The 24,553-nt window shown below is 48.4% G+C and overlaps 2 protein-coding genes and 2 long non-coding RNA genes across 16 annotated transcripts in view; 2 read left to right on the forward strand and 2 right to left on the reverse strand.

The window, feature by feature from the left end:
• LOC101904071 (trichohyalin) overlaps nucleotides 1–6,442 on the reverse strand; it is a 48,402-nt gene extending 41,960 nt beyond the window's left edge. For 12 of the 13 annotated variants that reach the window (XM_059883171.1, XM_059883170.1, XM_059883164.1 and 9 more), the window contains exons 1-2: nucleotides 4,241–6,442; nucleotides 1,733–1,825 (exon numbers count right to left, since the gene is read on the reverse strand). In XM_059883171.1, coding sequence (XP_059739154.1) covers nucleotides 4,732–6,393 — 1,662 coding nt within the window. In that variant the 5' untranslated portion in view covers nucleotides 6,394–6,442 and the 3' untranslated portion in view covers nucleotides 1,733–1,825; nucleotides 4,241–4,731. The remainder of the gene's footprint in view (nucleotides 1–1,732; nucleotides 1,826–4,240) is intronic. The other variant, XM_059883169.1, reaches the window with a different exon arrangement.
• A 601-nt stretch (nucleotides 6,443–7,043) lies between these two features.
• Nucleotides 7,044–20,633, forward strand: LOC789733 (uncharacterized). The gene is made up of 2 exons (XR_816550.4): nucleotides 7,044–18,723; nucleotides 19,010–20,633. It is a non-coding gene; the product is annotated as an uncharacterized lncRNA (long non-coding RNA).
• CFL1 (cofilin 1) lies at nucleotides 20,516–23,901 on the reverse strand. The gene is given in 4 exon segments (NM_001015655.1): nucleotides 20,516–21,129; nucleotides 21,333–21,409; nucleotides 21,676–21,983; nucleotides 23,829–23,901. Coding segments are annotated over 4 exon segments (501 nt in total). The 5' UTR covers nucleotides 23,832–23,901; the 3' UTR covers nucleotides 20,516–21,016.
• LOC132344224 (uncharacterized) lies at nucleotides 23,849–24,242 on the forward strand. Its single transcript, XR_009493395.1, has 2 exons — nucleotides 23,849–23,939; nucleotides 24,069–24,242. It is a non-coding gene; the product is annotated as an uncharacterized lncRNA (long non-coding RNA).
• The last annotated feature ends 311 nt before the right edge of the window (nucleotides 24,243–24,553 follow it).

A 24,553-nucleotide genomic window follows, 5' to 3' on the forward strand; every position in this document is an offset into this window, starting at 1 on the left:
ACTACCCAAAGCAATTTATAGATTCAACACAATCCCTATCAAGCTACCAACAGTATTCTTCACAGAGCTAGAACAAATAATTTCACAATTTGTATGGAAATACAAAAAACCTCGAATAGCCAAAGTGATCTTGAGAAAGAAGAATGGAACTGGAGGAATCAACCTACCTGACTTCAGGCTCTACTACAAAGCCACAGTTATCAAGACAGTATGGTACTGGCACAAAGACAGAAATATTGATCAATGGAATAAAATAGAAAGCCCAGAGATAAATCCACGTACATATGGACACCTTATCTTCGACAAAGGAGGCAAGAATATACAATGGATTAAAGACAATCTCTTTAACAAGTGGTGCTGGGAAATCTGGTCAACCACTTGTAAAAGAATGAAACTGGACCACTTTCTAACACCATACACAAAAATAAACTCAAAATGGATTAAAGATCTAAACGTAAGACCAGAAACTATAAAACTCCTAGAGGAGAACATAGGCAAAACACTCTCCGACATACATCACAGCAGGATCCTCTATGACCCACCTCCCAGAATATTGGAAATAAAAGCAAAAATAAACAAATGGGACCTAATTAACCTTAAAAGCTTCTGCACATCAAAGGAAACTATTAGCAAGGTGAAAAGACAGCCTTCAGAATGGGAGAAAATAATAGCAAATGAAGCAACCGACAAACAACTAATCTCAAAAATATACAAGCAACTCCTACAGCTCAACTCCAGAAAAATAAACGACCCAATCAAAAAATGGGCCAAAGAACTAAATAGACATTTCTCCAAAAAAGACATACAGATGGCTAACAAACACATGAAAAGATGCTCAACATCACTCATTATCAGAGAAATGCAAATCAAAACCACTATGAGGTACCATTTCACACCAGTCAGAATGGCTGCGATCCAAAAGTCTACAAATAATAAATGCTGGAGAGGGTGTGGAGAAAAGGGAACCCTCTTACACTGTTGGTGGGAATGCAAACTAGTACAGCCGCTATGGAGAACAGTGTGGAGATTCCTTAAAAAACTGGAAATAGAACTGCCTTATGATCCAGCAACCCCACTGCTGGGCATACACACTGAGGAAACCAGAAGGGAAAGAGACACGTGTACCCCAATGTTCATCGCAGCACTGTTTATAATAGCCAAGACATGGAAGCAACCTAGATGTCCATCAGCAGATGAATGGATAAGAAAGCTGTGGTACATATACACAATGGAGTATTACTCAGCCATTAAAGAGAATACATTTGAATCAGTTCTAATGAGGTGGATGAAACTGGAGCCTATTATACAGAGTGAAGTAAGCCAGAAGGAAAAACATAAATACAGTATACTAACGCATATATATGGAATTTAGAAAGATGGTAACAATAACCCGGTGTACGAGACAGCAAAAGAGACACTGATGTATAGAACAGTCTTATGGACTCTGTGGGAGAGGGAGAGGGTGGGAAGATTTGGGAGAATGGCAATGAAACATGTAAAATATCATGTAGGGAATGAGTTGCCAGTCCAGGTTCGATGCATGATGCTGGATGCTTGGGGCTGGTGCACTGGGACGGCCCAGAGGGATGGTATGGGGAGGGAGGAGGGAGGAGGGTTCGGGATGGGGAACACATGTATACCTGTGGCGGATTCATTTTGATATTTGGCAAAACTAATACAATTATGTAAAGTTTAAAAATAAAATTAGAGGGAAAAAAAAAAAGATACCTACAGGACTTCTCTGGTGGTCCACTGACTAAGACTCCATGGTCCCAATGCAGGGGGCCAGGGTTTGATCCCTGGCCAGGGAACTAGATCTGGCATGCTGTAATAAAGATGGAAGATCCCACATGACTCAGTTAAGACCTGGTGCAGCCAAGTAAATAAATAAATAATTTTAAAAATGTGGCATAGAGTTTACAGACCTTTTGGAGACTGGGGAAAATTATAAAGGGATGTGTATAAAACTTTTTTTTTAAGGTTTACCAACATGTTTCGTATATAATTTTATTTATTTATTTATGGCGGTGCTGGGTCTTCGTTGCTGCATGGGCTTTTCTCTAATTGTGGTGTGCAGGCTTCTCATTGTGATGGCTTCTCTTGTTGCAGAACACAGGCTCTAGGGCGTGCAGGCTTTAGTAGATGGGGCGTGTGGGCTCAGTAATTGAGGTTCCCGAGCTCCAGAGCTCAGGCTCAACAGTCGTAACACATGGGCTTAGTTGCTCAGAGGCATATGGGATCTTCCCAGACCAGGAACTGAACCCATGTCTCCTGAATTGGCAGGTGAATTTTTAACCAGTGAGCCATCAGGGAAGCCCAGAAAACTTAACAGTTAAAAAAAAATAGGACTATTATTAATATAAACTTGTTATGAGACTTACTTATGATATGATGAAGTTTCTACCCCTTAGAAATTGTATGGATTTTTAAAAGTATGTAGAGGAGAAAGGGTGAAGTGTTCCTTTCATGCTAACTATCCATGACTGCTTTTCACCCCCTCTTAGGTCCCTACTGGAGACACCAAGTCTTGATACTGAGGCTTTGACACTAGGTACTTAGGGAGTCTCCTCTCTTCCCCGGGGTGACGGTGGATGCTGGATGACAAGTGGAAGACACAGAAGAAAGCCCCAAAGGAGACAGGCACAGGGGGAAACTCCATCTGATTAGATGAATAATTAAAAGTCAAAACGGAAACAATACAAAATAATTGAGGCAATTTCAAATCAAGTATGAGCAATTCAAATTTGATGCGGAGGTAAGGGGAACTTGTGGAAATAGTGATCACAGTGAAGTGATTAAAATGGTGGAATTCACTGTATCATGATTGGTCAACAGGAAAATAATAGAATTCTATATCACCAAAACTACCATTTAATAGAAAAACCTGTAATCACTTTTTAAAATCCAGATGCATATCAGAATTATATTGGAATTTTTTGAAAAATACAAATGCTACTTTTTTTTTCTTTGCTACAACTCCAGATACGTTTCTAATGAGCAGCCATGTTTACAAAGAACTGGTCTATATGAGGATCTTTTATCTAGCTTGTTTCACTTCTACTTCATACTCACTGCTCCCATTTCATTTAGTTTATGCTTTCCAATTTCTCCATCTCTTTTTTTTTGGATGAACTTTCTCAAGCCTTTATCAAGCATAGTAGAAAAGCTCTTGTATACATATATATAAATAATGTGTACAATATATATATTAGAAAACTTATGAATTTTTGCCTAAAAAATTTATGACACTTTGATTCCACTTGTTTGACTTAGCATAAATAGAAAGCTAGATTTCTAATTTAAAGAAATACATATGTAAGAAAGCAACAAAGGTTTGCTGTATAGCACAGGGAACTATAGTCAATATCTTGTCATAACCTATAATGGAAAATAATTTCAAAAATAATATATGCGTATGTATATAACGAATCACAAAAATAATTCTATATTTTGAAATTTAGTAATGTTTATCTTTTTGCCAGTTTTTCTAAAAGTTCTATGGACATCTAATAACATAGAAGATACAAAATTTTAAATTTATTTGTATAGGATATAAGATTAATATGAATAGAAATCTATTATATTAAAATTATTAACGACATTATTCAAGATGCTCCTTATTTTTTCTGAACTTCATATTGTCAGAGAAATGTTAATATATCTTACTATGATTATATTTTTTTTCTTTTCCCTTATATTTCTTCTGATTTTTGCTTTATGTATCTTTGTTTATTGTTAGTGGCTAATGGTTTATGATGTCTATCTTCTCTGTGAATTGTACCTTTTATGATTAAAAATATTTTGTTTCATTTAAAAATAAGTAACTAAATTTAAAATAGGGGAACCCATGGGACTTCCCTGGTGGCCCAGTAGTTAAGAATCTGCCTTCCAGTGCAGGGGTCGGGTGTTAAGTCCATGGTCAGGGAACTAAGATCCCACATGCAGGGGGCAACTAAGCCCAGTGCACCACAACGAAGGGCCCATGTGTTGCAATAAAGACCCAGCACAGCCAAGAAATAAAATAAAACAGGGTAACCCAGAAGTTATTCTGGATACAATTTGCAGGCTAGAGGGAAGATCAGGGAGGCTGGGCTCGGTCCAGATACACAGGGCTCAGTGAGAGGCCTGTCTCACTGCATTGTAAAATTAGCTACATGGGAGAGGAGAGGAGAGAAATAGGGAAGAAAATAACTTTAAAATCCAACAAACATAATTACTATTATGGGATGTGGCTTCTTACTTTTTTCCGTCACTTCTTTCTCATCTCTGCTCTCGCCTTTGTCACGCTCCTCATGCTTTAGGATCCTCTATCAGACACTGACCACTCCAGCCCACATCTCCTTCCACCACCTTGATGATCTATCCACATCCTGCTGCCACTGTCCATTTTTCTCACTATGCATTCTCCTACATCTCATAAACTCAATCATCTGTTAAACTAAATCTTTCTAGCCCATCCTCAATCCATTTCTCAAGCACCTCTCTACAAACTCCTTAGTCACAGCTCTTTTCCAAGAAACCACCATCCACTTTTCCTCTAGCTATCGACACGTTAACAAATCTCTTTCTTTCCAAAATGTTCCACTTCCCTCTTTATCAGACTTCTCTACTTCCTTTGGTCCTGGTGTTCACCTTCATTCCCAGTAGCTCTTCAATCTCACTCTTTCTTCTCTTGGCTCAGATGCTCTTTCTCTCTCATATTTACCCCTTTAGGGTCAATAACATTCTGCTTCACTCTAATTTCTCCTCTTTGACTTGCAAAACTTCCCCTATTTGCTTCTCTTTCCTTCTTACATTCTCCATCTCCTCACTCACTTCATCTTCCTCCTCTATAATTGGTTTCTCTTCCATAGAAACAGATTCATCACTATTATCATTCTCTTCTTCCAAGATATCCTCCTCCTCCCCTACTCCTTTCTCATTCTCTTCATCATTCGCCTCTACACTTTCAAAAGGAATTTCCATCTCAGCATTGGTAATTTCTATCAATTTTTCATCCCCAATCACTTCCACCACTTTCTCAATTTGTTCTTCATTTATGCTGCCCATTCTTGAACGCGCCAACTTTTCTCCACTAGTCCCCAGCTTCTCCCTACTGGATCGCTGCTTCTCTGTACTTGACCGCTGTTTATCTCCAGTGGATCTTAACTCCTCTCCACTTGTCCCCAGATTCTCTACCCTGGATCCCCGCCTCTCTCCCCTGGATCCCCGCCTCTCTGCCCTGGACCCCCGCCTCTCTCTCCTGGGTACTAGCTTCTCTCCACTTGTCCCCAGATTCTCTACCCTGGATCCCCGCCTCTCTCCTCTGGATCCTCGTCTCTCTCCCCTGGATCCCTGCCTCTCTTCCCTGGATCCCCGCCTCTCTCCCCTGGATCCTCGCCTCTCTCCCCTGGATCCCCGCCTCTCTTCCCTGGACTCCAGCTTCTCTCCACTCGAATTCAGCTTCTCTCCACTCGAATTCAGCTTCTCTCCACTCGATTTCAGCTTCTCTCCACTCGATTTCAGCTTCTCTCCACTCGATCTCAGCTTCTCTCCACTCGATCTCAGCTTCTCTCCATTCGATCTCAGCTCCTCTCCACTCGATCTCAGCTCCTCTCCACTCGATCTCAGCTCCTCTCTACTCGATCTCAGCTTCTCTCCACTCGATCTCAGCTTCTCTCCACTCGATCTCAGCTTCTCTCCACTCGATCTCAGCTCCTCTCTACTCGATCTCAGCTTCTCTCCACTGGGACTCAGTTTCTCTCCACTTGACCTCAGTTTCTCTCCACTTGACCTCAGCTCCTCCTCATTCTGCTTTACTTCGTATCCTCTGGATCTCAAGTCCTCTCCACTGGTTTCCACGTCAGTAAACTTCAACTTCTCTTTAAACTCAGGCCCCTTCCGAGATCCCGCTGCAGTCCCTGCACTCTCAGATTCAGCCTCTACTCTGTGTCTGAATTCTTGCTTTCCCCACACCTCTTTTGAGCTGTCTTTCCGCAAACCGGCCGAAACCTGTAGTGCACTTGATACACTGCGCACTCGTTTCACATCCATTCTTTCTGGACTCCGGCCTGACTTTCCTCTTAAGACTGGCTTTTCCACATCTTCCAGTCTCCAGTTCTCAGACTCAAGCTTCAGGTCCCACGTTTTAGGTTTTTGCGTCTTTCTACCCAGGAGCTCCATTTTCCTCCCAATGACGATGAGCCCATTCCAGGGCATCCATAACTTTTCTCGCATCGTCTGCGCCCCTCTGCTTCCCGGTTCCAGCTGCGACCGCCCGAAGCTCCCGGCCTGGCCTCGGGCGCCCTGGCAGCGGTCCTTGTCGCGCCCCCTTGCCGCCCTTTGTGGCTTACCCCGCCACTCCCTCCTGTCCCAGAGCGGATATCCAAACGGAGCCCCTTTCTCCAAAGACATTACGCCTCTCCCCGACCCCTAGTCCGCCCACCCCACCCCAGCTCCCCATTCCCCCGACCCTCCCCACCCTCCCACCCAGCCCACTGGCTCGCCGCCCCGCCCACCGCCTAGAGGGCTCGAGAGGGGACTAGTGCGCACGCGCAGACCTCGCGAGACCGTTGGAAGGCGCGGCCCAGAGCTCCAGCGAGCGGGAGTCAACCAGCCCGGAGGCGGGGGCTGACCGGACTCGAGACCTCTGCGATCGTAGGGCACCCCTCCTCCCCATCCCCTCGCCTCCCGCCTCCACGCAATGGCCTGTTCCCGGCCCTCTCAGTTCCGCACGGCCCCTTCGAGGTGGGGCCTGGGCACAGGAACGACAGGCGTTGCAGCCAATGGCGTCCCGCACGGTAAACCTGCTACCCAATCACAAGGCGCGGCTGCGAGGGAACGGAGTGGGAACCACGCCCGGCTCCAGGTGACTCCTTGGCAGGGAGGGAAGGGCGCCTCGGTTAGTGGATAGGATCCCCACTGGGTCCGTTCCTCGGGGCGAGGTCTCGCGGACCAAGCTGCCGAAGCGTGCGGCCAGTGACCTGCTGTGGAATCCTTTAGTGCTGTAGTCGAGGAGAGTGATGGAGGAGCGTCTAGAAGCTGGGAAGGACAGCAAGGTAGAGAAAAGATGCAAACCCCCTGCCATTCCTACAGCTCCCTCCATAATACCCGCTGATGCCCAATCAGGGAGGGAGGGAGTGAGAGAGAGAGAGAGAGAGAGAGAGTGAGAGAGAGTGTCTGTCTGTCTGTCTGTCTACGCTCACGCATGAGTTAGAAAAGAGATCTGAGCAAGGGACTGGTGAGGAGGCAGGGTTTACCTTTACCCCGACAGATGGAAACGGACCCGTCTCTCTTACTCCTCCCTCCCCTCCCCAGGGCCGACTCATGCAGTTTTCATGGAAGGATGTTATGGATTGAGAAGGGGCTGGAATACTGCTTTCCAAGGTGGGGGGAATACAGTTCACCACTAATGGTTCACATGTGTATCTGTGTTATATAATCAGAAGACCATTCAGTCTTCATTCCTTCTTCTTGACTTCATTTGACAGTTTCTGAGCATCCTTGTGCTAAGGATGGTTGGGGGTGGGCATACAGAGATGCACACTTTTAAGGGTAGGAGATACGTGCAGAGTGGGCTGTGACTAAAAGGCCACTTATCCTATAAGGATGGAGCAGCCGTGGTCCATTTTTGAAGCCCCATCTGTCTCAAGCAGTTACCAAGGAAGGAGGCAGGAGACTTGGGGACCTGTTGCACCAATGAACCAGACTGTCAGGGGCGGGGTAGGGATGGGGGTGGGCGGTGCAGGCATATGGACAGAGGAAGAGCTTGCCCTGGGGGTGTTGGAGAAGCCAACAAGTGAGGAGCGGGGTTCAAGTGAAATTTGATGAAGTGAGGGACTGACAGGCCAAAGTATGGAACAGAAGGCATCGTTTCAGTGTTTATCTATGTTCATATTCATGGTTAAATTAGTGTGTGTGTATATAATGTTTAGAGCAATGCCTGGCATATAGGAAGGGCAAATCTAAGTGTTAGCTATTGTATTACTATTATTGAATAGTGAATGCTACGTGTTGGGAGGATGTCCTGGGCTGTCAAACTGATGGGTTTGTGGTCACAGCCCACTGGCACCTAACCTTTGTAGGTGCCAGACTCTCTGATAATCTACTATTAGATCTTGTCCTTTAGATAAGCATGACCTTCTTCAAAATTCTCCTATAAATATAGAAAGATGAAAAGAATAATAAATGAGTAGGTAAGTAAAAATACAATAGAGAAAAATGAAATAATATAAAATACTTGATTAACAGAATTCAAGAAAGAATAAAAGAGCAAAAAACAGGACACAGACAGCAAGATGGCAGGCTTGTAGCCTACTGTATCAGTAATTACAGTAATAGTGAAGTGGAAGAAGCACTACAATTAAAAATAAAACATTTTCACATTGGATTTTTAAAAAACAATTTAATTCTGTTAAAAGAGACTTATTTTGGGACTTCCCTGGTGGTCCAGTGGTTAAGAATCCATCTGCCAGTGCAGAGGACATGGGTTTGATCCTGGTCTGGGAAGATCCTACATGTTGAGGAGCAGCTGAGCTCGAGTACTGCAACCACTCGAGTACTGCAACCACTCGAGTACTGCAGTTACTCGAGTACTGCAACCACTGAAGCTTGCTCATCTAGAGTCTGTGCTCAGCAACTGGAGAAGCCACAGCAATGAAAAGCCCGTGCACTGCAATGAAGAGTTGCCCCTGCTTGCCACACTAGAGAAAACTCACACATAGCAACAAAGACCCAGGACAGCTGTAAATAATTTTATTTTGAAAAAGACATACTTTTAAGAACACAGAAATATTGAGAAACTAATGGAATATGTACACTATGAGCACACTAACCAAAAGGAAGCTGGTGTGGCTTTGTTAATTTCAAACAAAGTAGACTGGAAGAGAAAGTATTCTAGAAAAAAAGGAGGGATATTTTATAAATATTAAAGAGTCAATTCAACAGGAAGATAAAACACTCCTCAATTTTATGTACTTCATAACATAATTTCAAAATATTCAAAATAAAAAATTACAGAATTGAAGAAATCAACCCATGATTACAATTAGAGTTTTAGCACAACTGATAGCATATTAAAAAGCAGAGACATTACTTTGCCGACAAAGGTCCATCAGTCAAAGCTATGGTTTTTCCAGTAGTCATGTGTGGATGTGAGAGTTGGACCATAAAGAAAGCTGAGCACGGAAGAATTGATGCTTTTGAACTCTGGTGCTGGACAAGACTCTTGAGAATCCCTTGGACTGCAAGGAGATCAAACCAGTCAATCCTAAAGGAAATCAGTCCTGAATATTCACTGGAAGGACTGATGCTGAACCTGAAACGCCAATACTTTAGCCACCTAATGCAAAGAGCCAACTCACTGGAAAAGACCCCAGTGCTGGGAGAGACTGAAGGCAGGAGAAGGGGACAACAGAGGATGAGATAGTTGGATGGCATTACCCACTCAATGGACATGAGTTTGAGCAAGCTCTGGGAGATAGTGAAGGACAGGGAAACCTGGTGTGCTGCAGTCTGTGGGGTCGCAAAGAGCTGGACACGACTGAGCAACTGAACAGCAATAAGTGTCAGCAGACCAAAAAACCCCAGCATTTAGATTTAAATAGTGTGATTAATCAGCTGACCTATGTAGCACTCTATAACCTACAACTGCAGAAAACACATTTTATTCAAGTGTACATGAAGCATTTACCAAAATCCATTATGTGTTTACCCAGAAAACAAGTATCAACAAACTTTAAAAGCCTGAAATAATATAGACTGTGATCTCTGATCTAGGAGACTCATCAAGGAATCAAAACAAAAAGATAACTACATTCCAAAATATTTGGAAATTAAACAACATACTTCTAAATAATAAGTCAAAGAAATTATAATGGAAATTAGAAAAATTTTTAAGAAATTATTTTGAAAATATGACATATCAAAACGTATAAGATTGGAGAAGGAAATGGCAACCCACTCCAGTATTCTTGCCTGGGAAATCCCATGGACAGAGGAGCCTGGTGGGCTACAGTCTGTGGGGTTGCAAAAGAGTTAGACACGACTTAGCGTCTAAATAACAGATGGAGTCTTATGATGACTTGTGGCAGAACGATTGTCCCTAATACATCTGTTTATGAATAATTATGGTGAAAATGATAAGAAAAAGGAAGAAAATGTGACAGAATTCTTAACATAGATGCTTTTTAATATCCAAAGTTAAAAAAGATTTCTTTTCATACAGACTTCCTGAAAATGTGATTGTGGCTCAGCTGGTAAAGAATCCACCTGCAATGTGGGAGACCTGGGTTCGATCCCTGGGTTGGGAAGATCCCCTGGAGAAGGGAAAGGCTACCCACTCCAGTATTCTCTGGCCTGGAGAATTCCATGGACTGTATAGTCCACGGGGTCGCAAAGAGTCGAACACGACAGAGTGACTTTCACATCAAGTGTGAGTACAGTTTGACAAAGAAATGAAAGTATGAGCAGATTAAAAAAAAAAAAGCTGACTTGTAAGATGTAGTTAAAGCAGTATCCAGAGAGCAATTTATACCTCCAAATGTATATTTTAGAAAAAAAGAAAGGTTGAAAAGTCCGTGATCTAATTTCAACATCAAGAAGCTAGAGAGGACATATCTAGTGGTCTAGTGGTTAAGAATCTGCCTGCCAGTGCAGAGGACACCAGTTCGATCACTGGCATGGGAAAATCCAACATGTCACAGGGCTATTAAGCCCTTGTGCCACAGTGTGCAAAACCTCTATGGAAAAACTATAAACATTACTGAGAAAAATTAAAGAAGACCTGAATCATTGGAAAGATAGCCATGTTCATGGATTAGAAGATTCAGTATTGTAAAAATGCCTATCCTTCCAAAATTGACCTATAGATTCAATGTAATCTCAATCAAATCTCAGAAGGTTTTTTGGGGTAGAAATTAACAAGCTGATTCTAAAATTTATGTGGAAATGCAAAGGACCTAGCCAAAATGATTTTGAAAAAGAACAAAGTTAATTCTACATCATTTCCATATTGCCTATCAATTATACTAATCAAGAGAGTATGATATCAAAAATATAGATGTATATCAGTGCAACAGAATAGGGAATACAGAACTGGTCACTTTTGAAGTCAGTTGATTTTCTGCCAGAGTGTACACCAAAACAAATCATAGTGCAAATCAGTTCAGTTCAGTTGCTCAGTCGTGTCGGACTCTTGGCGACCCCATGGACTGCAGCACACCAGGCTTCCCTGTCCATCACCAACTCCCAGAGCCTACTCAAACTCATGTCCATTGAGTTGGTGATGCCATCCAACCATCTCATCCTCTGTCATCACCTTCTCCTCCTGCCTTCAATCTTTCCCAGCATCAGGGTCTTTTCAAATGAGTCAGCTCTTTGCATCAGGTGGCCAAAGTATTGGAGTTTCAGCTTCAGCATCAGTCCTTCCAATGAACATTCAGGACTCATTTCCTTTAGGATGGACTGGTTGGATCTCCTTGCAGTCCAAGGGACTCTCAAGAGTCTTCTCCAACACCACAGTTCAAAAGCATCAATTCTTCAGCGCTTATCTTTCTTTATAGTCCAACTCTCACATCCATACATGACTCCTGGAAAAACCATAGCTTTGTCTAGATGGACATTTGTTGGCAAAGTAATATCTCTGCTTTTTAATATGCTGTCTAAGTTGGTCATAACTTTTCTTCCAAGGACCAAGCGTCTTTTAATTTCATGGCTGAAGTCACCATCTTCAGTGATTTTGGAGCCCCCCCAAAATAAAGTCTGTCACTGCTTCCATTGTTTCCCCATCTATTTGTCATGAAATGGTGGGACAAGATACCATGATCTTAGTTTTCTGAATGTTGAGTTTTAAGCCAACTTTTTCACTCTCCTCTTTCACTTTCATCAAGAGGCTCTTTAGTTCTTCTTCACTTTCTACCATAAGTGTGGTGTCATCTGCATATCTGAGGTTATTGATATTTCTCCAGGCAGTCTTGGTTTCAGCTTGTGTTTCTTCCAGTCTAGCATTTCTCATGATGTACTCTGCATATAAGTTAAATAAGCAGGGTGACAATATACAGCCTTGACATACTCCTTTCCTGATTTGGAACCAGTCTGTTGTTCCATGTCCAGTTCTAACTGTTGCTTCTTGACCTGCATACAGATTTCTCAGGAGGCAGGTCAGGTGGTCTGGTATTCCCATCTCTTTGAGAATTTTCCACAGTTTGTTTTGATCCACACAAAGACTTTGGCAGTCAATAAAGCAGAAATAGATGTTTTTCTGGAACTCTCTTGCTTTTTTGATGATCCAACAGATGTTGGCAATTTGATCTCTGGTTCCTCTGGCTTTTCTAAATCCAGCTTGAACATCTGGAAGTTCTTGGTTCATGTACTGTTGAAGCCTTGCTTGGAGAATTTTGAATATTACTTTGCTAGCATGTGAGATGAGTGCAATTGTGTGGTAGTTTGAGCATTCTTTGGCATTTCCTTTCTTAGGGATTGGAATGAAAACTGACCTTTTCCAGTCCTGTGGCTACTGCTGAGTTTTCCAAATTTGCTGGCATATTGAGTGCAGCACTTCATAGCATCATCTTTTAGAATTTGAAGTAGCTCAACTGGAATTCCATCACCTCCACTAGCTTTGTTCATAGTAATGCTTCCTATGGCCCACTTGACTTCACATTCCAGGATGTCTGGCTCTAGGTGGGTGATCACACCATCATGGTAATCTGGGTCGTGAAGATCTTTTTTGTACAGTTCTTCTGTGTATTCTTGCCACCTCTTCTTAATATCTTCTGCTTCTGTTAGGTGCATATTGTTTCTGTCCTTTATTGTGCCCATGTTTGCATGAAATGTTCCCTTGGTATCTCTAATTTTCTTGAAGAGATCTCTAGTCTTTCCCATTCTATTGGTTTCCTCTATTTCTTTGCATTGATCACTGAGGAAGGCTTTCTTATATCTCCTATTCTTTAGAACTCTGCCTCAAATGGGTATATCTTTCCTTTTCTCCTTTGCCTTTAGCGTCTCTTCTTTTCACAGCTATTTGTAAGGCCTCCTCAGACAACCATTTTGCCTTTTTGCATTTCTTTTTCTTGGAGATGGTCTTGATCACTGCCTCCTGTACAATGTCACGAACCTCCGTTCATAGTTCATCAGGCACTCTGTCTATCAGTTCTAATCCCTTGACTCTATTTCTCACTTCCACTGTATAGTTGTAAGGGATTTGATTTAGGTCTTACCTGAATGGTCTAGTGGTTTTCCCTACTTTCTTCAATTTAAGTCTGAATTTGGCAATAAGGAGTTCATGATCTGAGCCATAGTCAGCTCCTTGTCTTGTTTTTGATGACTGTATAGAGCTTCTCCATCTTTGACTGCAAAAAATAAAATCAATCTGATTTCGCTGTTGACCATCTGGTGATGTCCATGTGTGGAGTCTTCTCTTGTGTTGTTGGAAGAGGGTGTTTGCTATGACCATTGCGTTCTCTTGGCACAACTCTATTAGCCTTTGCCCTGCTTCATTCTGTACTCTAAGGCCAAATTTGCCTGTTACTACAGGTATTTCTTGACTTCCTACTTTTGCATTCCAGTCCCCTATAATGAAAAGGACATCTTTTTTGGGTGTTAGTTCTAGAAGGTCTTGTAGGTCTTCATAAAACCATTCAACTTCAGCCTCTTCAGCATTACTGGTCGGGGCATAGTCTTGGATTACTGTGATATTGAATGGTGTGCCTTGGAAATGAACAGAGATCATTCTGTCGTTTTTGAGATTGTATCCAAGTACTGCATTTTGAACTCTTTTGTTGACTATGATGGCTATTCCATTTCTTCTAAGGGATTCTTGCCCCACAATAGTAGATAATGGTCATCGGAGTTAAATTCACCCATTCCAGTCCATTTTAGTCCGCTGATTCCTAGAATGTCTATGTTCACTCTTGCCATCTCCTGTTTGACCACTTCCAATTTGCCTTGATTCATGGACCTAACATTCCAGGTTCCTATGCAATGTTGCTCTTTACAGCTTCAGACCTTGCTTCTATCACCAGTCACACCCACAACTGGGTGTTGTTTTTGCTTTGGCTCCATCCCTTCATTCTTTCTGGAGGTATTTCTCCACTAATCTCCAGTAGCATATTGGGCACCTACTGACCTGGGGAGTTCATCATTCAGTGCCTATCTTTTTGCCTTTTCATACTGTTCATGGGGTTCTCAAGGCAAGAATACTGAAGTGGTTTGCCATTGCCTTCTCCAGCGGACCACATTTTGTCAGAACTCTCCACCATGATCCGTCCGTCTTGGGTGGCCCCACACGGCATGGCTCATAGTTTCATTGAGTTAGACAAGGCTGTGGTCCATGTGATCAGATTGGTTAGTTTTCTGTGATTGTGATTTTCATTCTGTCTTCCCTCTGATGGAGAAGTGCAAATACAATGTTTTTAAACAAATAGTGCTAAAACCACTAGCTATTGTATGGCAGAAATGAATCACAACCCACACTTTACGCTATATACAAAATGAATTAAATGGATCATAGACCTACATATACATGTATGAAAATGGATCATAGACCTAAAACTGTTTCTGGAAGAAAAAAAATAGAATATCTTCATGACTTCGGGGTGGGAGTGTTTCTTCAAGAGTACAAAAACATCCTTAACCACAAAAGAAAAGATTGGTGTGTTGAGCTTATAGAATTATAAGCCATTAAGAGAGTGAAAAGACATCCCACAGAGCTGTGGATATTGACAACACATATAACTGACAAAGGCACCTGGAACTTCCGTACAGTGCTGGGGGGAGTGTAAATTAGAACAGTCAGCTTGGGAAAGTGTTTGGCAGTATCTGTGAAAGCGTTTTCAGCACATGCCTACCCTCTGACCAAGCAGTTCTCATACCCAACAGAAATGAGTACTTAGGTCCCTCAAAAGATATATGCAAGAATGTTCATGGTAGCTTTATTTATAATAACCCCAAACTGGAAATAATCCAAATGAGCACCAACAGTAGTAGACTAGATAAACTGTGATGTGGTCATACAGTGGGACACCACACAGCAATGAAAAAGAACCACCATGCTCAGCGACAAAGGTGGGTGTCGTTAAAGAACATGGTCACAAAAGAGTGTGTACCGTGTAACTACATTGATATATGAGGCTCAGGGCCAGATAAAATTAATCTATGAGTGGCCCCTTGGTGTCCTAAACATATGCCAAAGCCCGTGAGAGGAGACAGGGAGGCCTCTGAGGGTGAGAAGTGAGCTGTGCTTGGAGCGAGAGTGACTTCTGACCTTCTCCCTAGTACCTCCTGGCCCAGTGGTGTGGACAGAGCAGGTGCGCAGTAAACGCTTACTGAGATAGCTCAGTGCAAGAATGAACTAGCAGCTTGGTGCCTCAGGGATCTTTTCACTTGGAGAGATACAAGTGCTTGACCTATGAGTCTGTGCCTCTTGACACTGAACGTAGCGAGTGGAATGGTCTCGGGACCCCCTCAGAAAGGGGTGGGACCGTCTTTACACCTGGTGAGAGGTGCCTGAGGTAACCAGCTGGGACGGGGTGGGCAGGCAGCTGAGGAAGCACATGGGATGTGGAATTGAAAAACTGTTCCAATCTGGCCCTGCCGTGTGGCAGCTGTTTGGTTCAGGCCACGTTATTTTAGCTCTCTGGGGGTCGCAGCCCCTGGGCCTATAAAATGGGGCAAATTCACCCTACTTCAGAGGATGGCCCGGTGGGAAAGTATCATTGTGAAGCCCTGAGCAGTGACTTACCAGGATCTTTGGTGTGTGTGTCTGGGTGCAGCCAGTGGCCCCAGGGCATGGTGGAAATAATACTTTGAGGTGGCTCTGCAGGAGGCCTGGAAGCCTGGGGCCAGGATGGGGGTGGCGGTGCTCAGTCAAGTCAGGGCCCTCCCCTCCCCCACAGGCCTCCTCCATGTCAGTGGGCCTGCAGGGAGACAGCTCCTTGCAGGTGGAGATCTCAGATGCCATCAGCAAGTGGAGCGGGACAAGGTGAAGTTCACTGTTCAGACCAAGGTGACGTTGCACCGGGAGCAGGGGTGTGGTTCTGGTGGCTGCCAAAGGAGGCTTCAGGAGCCCGAGCAGCCTGGCTCACCTGGTGGGCAGATGCCAACAGAGCCTTAGGGCCCGGCTCCTCAACCTGGCTTTCGCCTCCCTGGCCCTCTGAGAAAGAGAGCATCTCATCTAGTCTCTGCCTGCCTTTTCCTAAGGCCCCAAGTGCTACCATCCCATGTCCACCCTCCTGAGGGTGAACAGGAACACGAGAGCCCCGACTTGGGCCTCACTTGGCATGTGGGACGGGGGTGGCCCAAAAGTGGGCATGCAGGAAGCTTGGTGGGTGTCAGGCTTGTGGGGGGCAGGGAAGGAGAGACCCCTCAGACAGGCTTCTCAGCTTTCAGAGCTGCCTGCCTCACTTCTCCCAGACCGAGTTCTCCGTCATGCAACAGCGTGAGGAGTTCATCTGGCTGCACAATGCCTACAAAGGAGGGGTACGCCAGTCTTCCTGTGAGGGGGAGCCGGCCTGGGAGAACAGGGGGTACGCCGGTCTCACTGTGAGGGGGAGCCGGCCTGGGCCCTCGGGGGAGGCAGGGCCAGGCTTCGGGGTGCGGGTGATGGCCATCTTGATAACGAGAGGTCTCCCAGCTCTGTCCTCCTTTCAGCAGATCCCCTCAGCCCCTCCACGGCCAGACTCTGAGGCTGCATGCGGATTGAGGCTCTGGGTGGCCGTGGGAGGGAAGCCACTGGAGGTTCTGGCCTAGGGGGAGATCGTGCCACCCTTGGGAGCCCTTAGCTGCTCTGCTTCTGGTGGCTCAGTAAGTGGGTCCTGTCTGGCTCCTATAGGAGGTAGATGACTTCTTTGAGCATAAGAGGACCTTCTTGCTGGAATACCATGCCTGCATCTGGGACACCTATCTGTGGGTAGACCAAGTCATGCACTCATGAGTGTACGCAGAACTCCAGGAGCCCTGGATCCCCTACCTGCTCTCCCCAGTGGCATACTCCCCAGGGGAGAGGAAATTTCCTGTGTCTGCCTGTGGCCACAGACACCAGGATGGGGCTTGACAGGTGGACCAAGGGGCTCTGATGGAGGGCTCTATCCCAGCAAGCCTGGCAGATGATTACATGCCTATCTCAGCTGCACTGAGCAGTCTGGGATCTCAGGAAGTCAACCAGCTAAAGAGTGAGGATTTCCTCTGGCCCTTCTCCCCTCTAAGCCTGTAATACTGTGTCTGTCCATGAGGGGTCACTGTGTGGAAGTCTACTATCAGCTTTAGGGGGAGGTGCTTCTGTTTGGTTTTGGTAGAGAAAGAGCCGATTTCCCCAAGGGGGACCTAAGGGCAGGAAGACTTTAAGCACCTGCTAAGACCCCTGCCCTAACTCCTCCCCACTGCCTCCTAGGAGCTTCTTCAAATTGGCAGAGCTCTTTGAACAGTTAAAGGTGAGTACTGCCTTCTGTGTTGAAAGGTGATCATGATCCTTTCCAGGGAAGAGAATGTCCTGGGAGGGGTAAAGCTCCAGGATCGTTTTGGAATCTTTCAGTGATAACTTGGGCCCGATGAAGCCCTGGGCTCATTCTCCACACTAGTTTAGAAGAGTGGAGTGAAGTCAGGGATCCAGCCTCAAGTGTGACTGCGTGTGGTGATGGAGGAGGAGGTGGGAAGTGGGTTTGGCAAGGCCCTTACCAGGATGTGCCACGTGCCTTTGGCACTGTGCTGTGCTGCCAACATTCTGCCCCAGACACACTTCCTGAACTCTTCGCCAAGAAAGTCACTGGAGTGTGCCAATCTTTCTAAAATGTCTGTTGCTCTTCATCTCTTCCCTGCTCAGGGCCCGTCAGTGACCCTGTCGCTTCCAGGAACTGCCTAAGACACAAAGCCCAGAGTTCTAGCTTGCATTTTAAGCCTGGTATGCTCTGGCCACTGCCACCCAACTGCCCTACTGAACTTAAAGTTCCCGAAAATCATACCTGGCTTGCACACCTGCAAAGCCTTTGCCTGTTGTCTAACCCCTACTCAACCCCCAAGATGCAGATCCGAGGCCACCTGCTTTGTGAAGCCTTCAATGGCCTGCTCCCCTGAATGTGAGTACTTGACATAGAGTGGTTATCAGGTGACTCTGTTGGGTATTTAGAGGGACAGCAGCACCCCTTTCCTTAGCAGCCCCTCTGCCAGCTCTGTCCCCAGCTCCACCTTCTTGCTTCAGGAGCTGGAGGGCCAAGTGGCCTCTAACGAGGACCTGAAGCTGTCAGACATGCTGAGATACTACATGCGAGATTCCCAGGCAGCCAAGGTGAGAGTGGCCCCAGAGCAAACCTCAGGGCTGGAGGCCAGGAGGCTGAGCCACCAGGGAGAGCAGGCAGGCGAGGGCCGTGGGCCAGGGATTCTGTGCCCTTGCTGGCCCCAGGACTACTGTCCTGGCAGCTGCTGGCACTGGCAGACTACAAGAATGCCAACAAGGTGCTGGACAACGCCCGCGTGAACACCAACAAGGTGCTGGACGAGGCCCGCACCAGCAGCACACCAGGAGGTGTGGGCTACAGAGAGCCACCGACAGCTGTGCTGCTAGTGCTTCGAATGCCTCTGACTCAGCCAGGCAGAGCAAGCCCCGTGGCCCACAAGCCCCTGCCTCTGCACTGGCCACCCTGCCCGAGTCCCCATTCCTCTCTTCTCCAGAGCTCATGGACTTCAGATCCCATGTATCTTCCTTCCGCGAGAACCTCACTGAGCTGGCCGAGCTGGAGCTCAAACATGCCAAAGGTGAGCCATCCAGCCTCACCGAGCCCTCTTGCTGCCTTCCTGGTCTCCTACCCGGGCCTCTGGTTTCTCGGCGCTTGGGAGCAGGGGTGGACGTGGTGGGGTGGAGGGAGGTGGCTGGCATGAACACCCCAGCTGTGCAGGGCCAGGGCTCCCCATTTGGACCAGCACCCTTCCCTTCTCATTGGTATCAAGGCCTCAGTGAACGGTAGGACAGGGCTGGGGACAGAGGAGTCATTCAAGGTGGGGGAACAGCAGGGAGGAGACATCAAGACCCTTTCCTCCACAGGCCAGCACCCTGCTTCTCCAGAGCACCCCAGTTATCCTCAAGGGGGAGCCTTAGAGCTTCCAAAAGCCCCCAGATCTCCTACTCCAGACAGGCGCCTTCCAGCCCTAGGAGCCACTTGCCATGCCCCTTTTCAGGGCAACCCCCACCCCTGCCCCAAGGTGCCAGGCCCTGCCAGAGGGAGAGCAAGCAGCATGGACACCACTCTTGGCCAGAGGTAAGCAGAGCCCCAACCTGGGGAAGCCCAGGGAACATGACCTCCCCTCCGCAGAGGCAGAGGACAGCCTCCATCCATGCTGGTCCGAGTTCGTTTGTCTCCAGCCTGTTCACAAATAAAAATCCTGGTTTTACAAGGAGGCTTGCTTGTCCTGATATTCCAGTTGCAGGGCCCACCAGGTACATCCTCTACCAGGGGGACCATGGTAGAGGCCAGGTCCCGGGGGACACCCCTGCAATGTGTTCAGTCGCTCTGCAGAGTGCCAGGAGGCACCCTGTATAAAGGGACAAGATCCAGAACTTGGAACCCAGGAGCAGTCAAGATGTGCCACCACCCCCTTATAAACCCTGGCACAGACCACACATAAAACTAATTATAAATCCTCTGCACCCATTTCCCAATTAGAGAATGAAATACGCCTTCCTGCCTCCCTCTCAGAAATACTGGCAAGTTCCAAAGAACAATCTTTAATTCCAGGCAGCTTTTTAGCTGATGGGGAAGTTGGGTGGGGGGAGAAGTATAAATCCTGCATTACCACCACCCCTAGGACAAGACTTCCACCTTTACCTGTGGGGCAGGTGAAAACCCAAAGTACAGTCTGGAAAGAGCCCACAGCAAAGTTGGCAAGAGGCTTGAGGCTCCAGCCAACACCCTCCTGGTTAAACACCAGGAAGGTGGTACCCAAGACACCTGGGTCTGAAGTCCTGGGCTCCACCTGGCCGGCCCCACCCTAGACCCCAGACACAGCTGCTTAAGGCCAAAGGCTCAACCTGGCTTCTGACTCACAGCAGCCAGCAGACCCAGCCCTCATAAATGAGTCAGCCACCCAGGGGAGAAGCAGAGCAAAGACCAACTCCTGAAGGTGGAGAACAAGCTCGAGGCAGCCAGTGACTTGCAGCCTCACGGCCCACATCTGGGAAGGCTGCATGGGGAATAAAAGGACGGGCCTCACCGTCCTGTTGCCCACCTGGATCAAGGCAACAGAAGCAGCCAGTTCAGGCATGAAGCCCCTCTGTTCAAGGGACCCCTGCAGGCAGTAGCAGACACACCCTGGCTGAGCTACCTCCTAGCCAGCCAGCCTGGTGCCAGCTATAAAGTGAAGAATGGAAACTGTCAGAAAAGGAGGCTCAGCCAGGCACAGGGGTCAAATGAAGGTGTGTGGGGGCTGGAGAGGTGGGTACAGAGGAGATGCTCGTTCTCCCACCCTGCCTCCTGCACAAGGTCCCCAAGGGCCCCAACCTTGAAACAAACATCCCATTAGTGAGCCTTTTTATTGGTTTTTTTTTTTTTTAAATTGAAGGTCCCTTACTGGTCCTGCTTCCATGAGTGGCTGTGACCAGAGCAAAGGGGGGAGGGGAGGCAGGCGGCGCAGGGAGGGTCCTCTCAACAGCATTCCATTTATACACAGAACTAAACAGACAAGCACAAAGTCACTACTGCAGTTAGAAGTTGGCAGCATGGGAAAGGGGAGGAACAGGCAGGGAACTGGGGTGTCGTTAAAAAAAATACAGGCCCCCCCCAAACAGGGGTTCCTGGGGGGGGAACTTGGTCTGTTTCAACCCAAGAGGAATCAAGATCAAAAGCGGTTTGGGAAGGCCAGAACCGTCAGGGGTGGAGGGAGGAGGAAGGTCCAGGGGGTCGGGGGGGCTGTTTGGCAACTGGGGTGAAGGGACTGCCCTCCCCCTGCTGGGATTCCCCCCAGCCCCTCCGGTCTGGCAGGAAGGGGGCAGCCTGCAACCCCCGTGGGCAGGTCTGGGGCTGCCAGATGCTCCAGGCAGGGGGCTGGAGGGGGCTCACAAAGGCTTGCCCTCCAGGGAGATGACAGCGCTGCCCCCCAGCTTCTCTGCAAGGGTGCAGCGGTCCTTGACCTCCTCGTAGCAGTTTGCTTGTAATTCATGCTTGATCCCTGTAGGGAAGAAGAGGGAGCATCTGTGAGCAGGAAGGGTGGGGGTGGGGGGTGCTGCAGCTGGGAAGGAGCCAGTCTGAACAGATGGAGGGGACCAGGCTGCCTTCCAGCGGGCAGGGATCTCCTGGGCCATGCCATTCACCCCACCCAGCAGCCAAGGCCCAAGCACAAGGGCATATGGCGCCACCAATGCTGGCCCTTACCCGTCAGCTTCTTCTTGATGGCGTCCTTGGAGCTGGCATAGATCATTTTGCTCTTAAGGGGTGCACACTCAGGGGCCCTGGAAGAGAAAAGAATCAAGAGAACTTGCCTCCAAATCCAGCAAGTGCCCTCAAGCGATAAATAACTTCCAAAAACCCCTGAGCTAGGCCCCAGCATTCACGCTTTCATCAAGTTCCTCATTGACAAGTGTTTTATTACAACACCCTCCTCTGACACGCAGGCGTCTGGATTAAGCCGGAGCCACAGACCTTCCTGTCCTGGGAAAGGGGGGTGGGGCAGAGCTAGAGCAGGTCAAAGGGGAAAGTGCCTGCAGGAGGAGCTCACCAGAAGATGAACACCAGGTCCTCCTTCTTGCTCTCCTTGGTCTCGTAGGTTGCATCGTAGAGGGCGTAGCGGCAGTCCTTGTCTGGCAGCATCTTGACAAAGGTGGCATAGGGGTCGTCTACCGTCTGGCCCACGTCACCCACCAGGATCTCCTTGCCCTCCTCCAGGATGATGTTCTTCTTGTCCTCACTCAGGCAGAAGAGCACCGCCTTCTTGCGCTTCTTCACTTCCTCTGGTGTCGACGACTTACGCACTTTCATGTCGTTGAACACTTTGATGACCCCATCAGAGACAGCCACACCGGAGGCCTAGAGGATGAGCCACACCACACGCACCTCGTGAGGAGACAGTTTCTGGGACATGCCCTGAAGTCCCTCTTTTGCTTTGTTAGGAGATCTGTCTAGAGGCCAACAAAGTACAGTCCTCAGCCCCAAGAGGTCACTACTCATCCCCTTCCTAGGACTAGTGACACTATTTTCCCACCCAGGTCACCGTCAAAGGATCAGATGTGACACAATCCCAGAATAGCAGCCAAAGAAAAAGAGACCTTTGATCGCATAATTCAACAGCATTCCTCCCCACCCCGACATCCTGCAGGCTAGAGATCCAAGACCTGTGAGAAGCAGAGCCTCGGCCAAGATGTGAGTCCAAATTAAAAGAACCGACAGACTACTGACCCCGTTTTCTACGCAGTCTCAGCTTTTGCATAAAGTGCTGACTCAGAACTTCACGTAGAGCAGAAAGGGATCCAGATCCTAGTCATCTCCATAGAACCAGGACCCACCAAAAGTACTCAACAGTTCCAGCAAGCCCATCAGCACGGTTCAAAGCAGTTATTACACATTTCCTTCTCTGCCGGGGTCTCCCCAAACCAAAGCAACAACAAACCCCTAATTAAGGCCTCACAAGGGAAAAATGCAGGCCCCCAAGTCGCTGACAGGAGTCAGCGGTCCAAAGTCAAGTGCCCACAGTCTCTGAGAGCTCTTTAAACTTGTAGGTCGTGTTGCGGGACACCCTAGCCAGGGAGGGAGTGACGGTCCACGGTGAAATCTGCCCCCGCTCCCGGAACTGCAGAGGAAGCCGGCCACGTGATTGAGCCGCTTCCGGAGTAGGCGGTGAAAGCAGATCGGCTAGAATCAGCCCCCTCCCCGAAAAAAAAAAAAAACCTCATACCCAGCGGCAGCTGCATCTCGGAAGGCCTCAACCCAATGGAATCGCCTGCGCCGACGAGCTTATCGGCCCCCTGCGCTGCAGGCCTGAGCAAGTTACACAACCTTCGACTCTCGCAGCCCTCGGGCCGAACACAGGGGACGGGGTGGTTTCCGGGCGGTGCCCGCCTGGGTCACTTCCCTAAACGAGACTCCACCCTCAGGCCCCATCCGGGAGAGCCGAAGGCCCCGTTAGTCCACGGCTTCTGGCCCAGCGGCCAGGCCTGACCGTGTGCGCACGCGCCGGCCGGGAGCGCCGTCCCAGTCTCCGCCGGGTGTACTCCGCGAACCCGGCTCGCCTTCAGGGGCTCGCCAGCCTGGGAGGACAGCCGAGGACTCCTTCGCGGTCCGCTCTGTGACGCGCGGTGCAAGCCCCTAATCGATGGCGCCTGCGCCAGGACACCCCCGCATCCCCCGCCAGCCGCACCGCCCCCGCCCCTCGCGGGCATCCCTGCCACCTGCTCTCGAGACGGACCCCGCTCGAGAGGGAGGGTGACGCGGAGACAGGAACAGCCCTTGGGTGGGGCGCGCGCGCCAAGACCGCTCGCGCGCTTTTCCTCCGTCGCCCCCGGGCCGGGTTTGGATGCCGCGTGTTCCAGTAGAGACGCGCGTCCCCGAGAAGCGACTCTCGGCGGCCCCGCGAGGGGACGGGGGCGCGCGCGCCCTGGACCCCTCCCCCACGGCCCTGGGCCGCGCGGGCGCAGCAGCCGGGTGGGGGAGGGGAAGGGAGCCCAGGGGGCGCGCGAGCGACGTCCAAGCCAACCCTCCCCGGCGCCCGCGGGCGCGCACGCGCGTCCTGGCGCCGCCCGCCCCTCAGCACGAGACCCTCGTCCAGACCCAGGAGCTGGGGAAGAGGGTGCCGACGTTGCGCCCCCTTTCCCTCTCGCGCGCCCAGATGATCGACTCGCGGCCACCTCCCCCGCGGCGCCGTAGCCTGCAGCTCACCATGTTTCCGGAAGCGAAAAGGCGATAGCTAGGAGAGCCTACAAGACGAGAGGCGCTGCAGCTGCTGCCGGGATCCGACTGAACGCGGCCTCTCCCGGCCCCTTCCGTTTAGTACGAGCCGCACAATGAGGGGCGGGGCGGGCTTCCGGGGCTCCCCCTGCGGGCCGACGGGAAATGAAGTCCGAGGGCCCTGCGCGGTCTTCGGGCTCGCTGGGTAACAGAGTCTTCTTCGTCTGACAGCCTCCGAGCGCCACGTTGCATCCTGGGAAAAGTAGTCCGAAACAGCAGAGAGAGGCGGGGCTGTGGCGGACAGAGCGCAGCCGTTGGTCGAGTTTCCCAGGAAATACTCCTAGCTCAGTGAAGGCCTCAGCGTTTGGTAATAAGACCTGAGAATAAACCCTGGCTTCGAGGCTCTGCCTGTGTCTTCCTGCAATGAGGGTAGACCTGGGTTCGATTCCTGGGTCGGGAAGATCCCCTGGAGAAGGAAATGGCAACCCACTCCAGTATTCTTGCCTGGGGAATCCCATGGACAGAGGAGCCTGGTGGGCTGCAGTCCACGGGGTCGGACACGACTGAGCGACTTCACTTTCACTTTCTTTCGCGGCTCTTTACCCAGTAGCGAAACGATTTTCCTAAGCTTCATCTTGGCACTTTCTGGATACCTTGGTATGAAACTTTTCAGCGAGTTAGTATTTAACTTTTCTGAATTGAAGCACCTATAATAA

This window comes from Bos taurus, chromosome 29 (genome assembly GCF_002263795.3).
Source record: "Bos taurus isolate L1 Dominette 01449 registration number 42190680 breed Hereford chromosome 29, ARS-UCD2.0, whole genome shotgun sequence".
NCBI lineage: Eukaryota > Metazoa > Chordata > Mammalia > Artiodactyla > Bovidae > Bos > Bos taurus.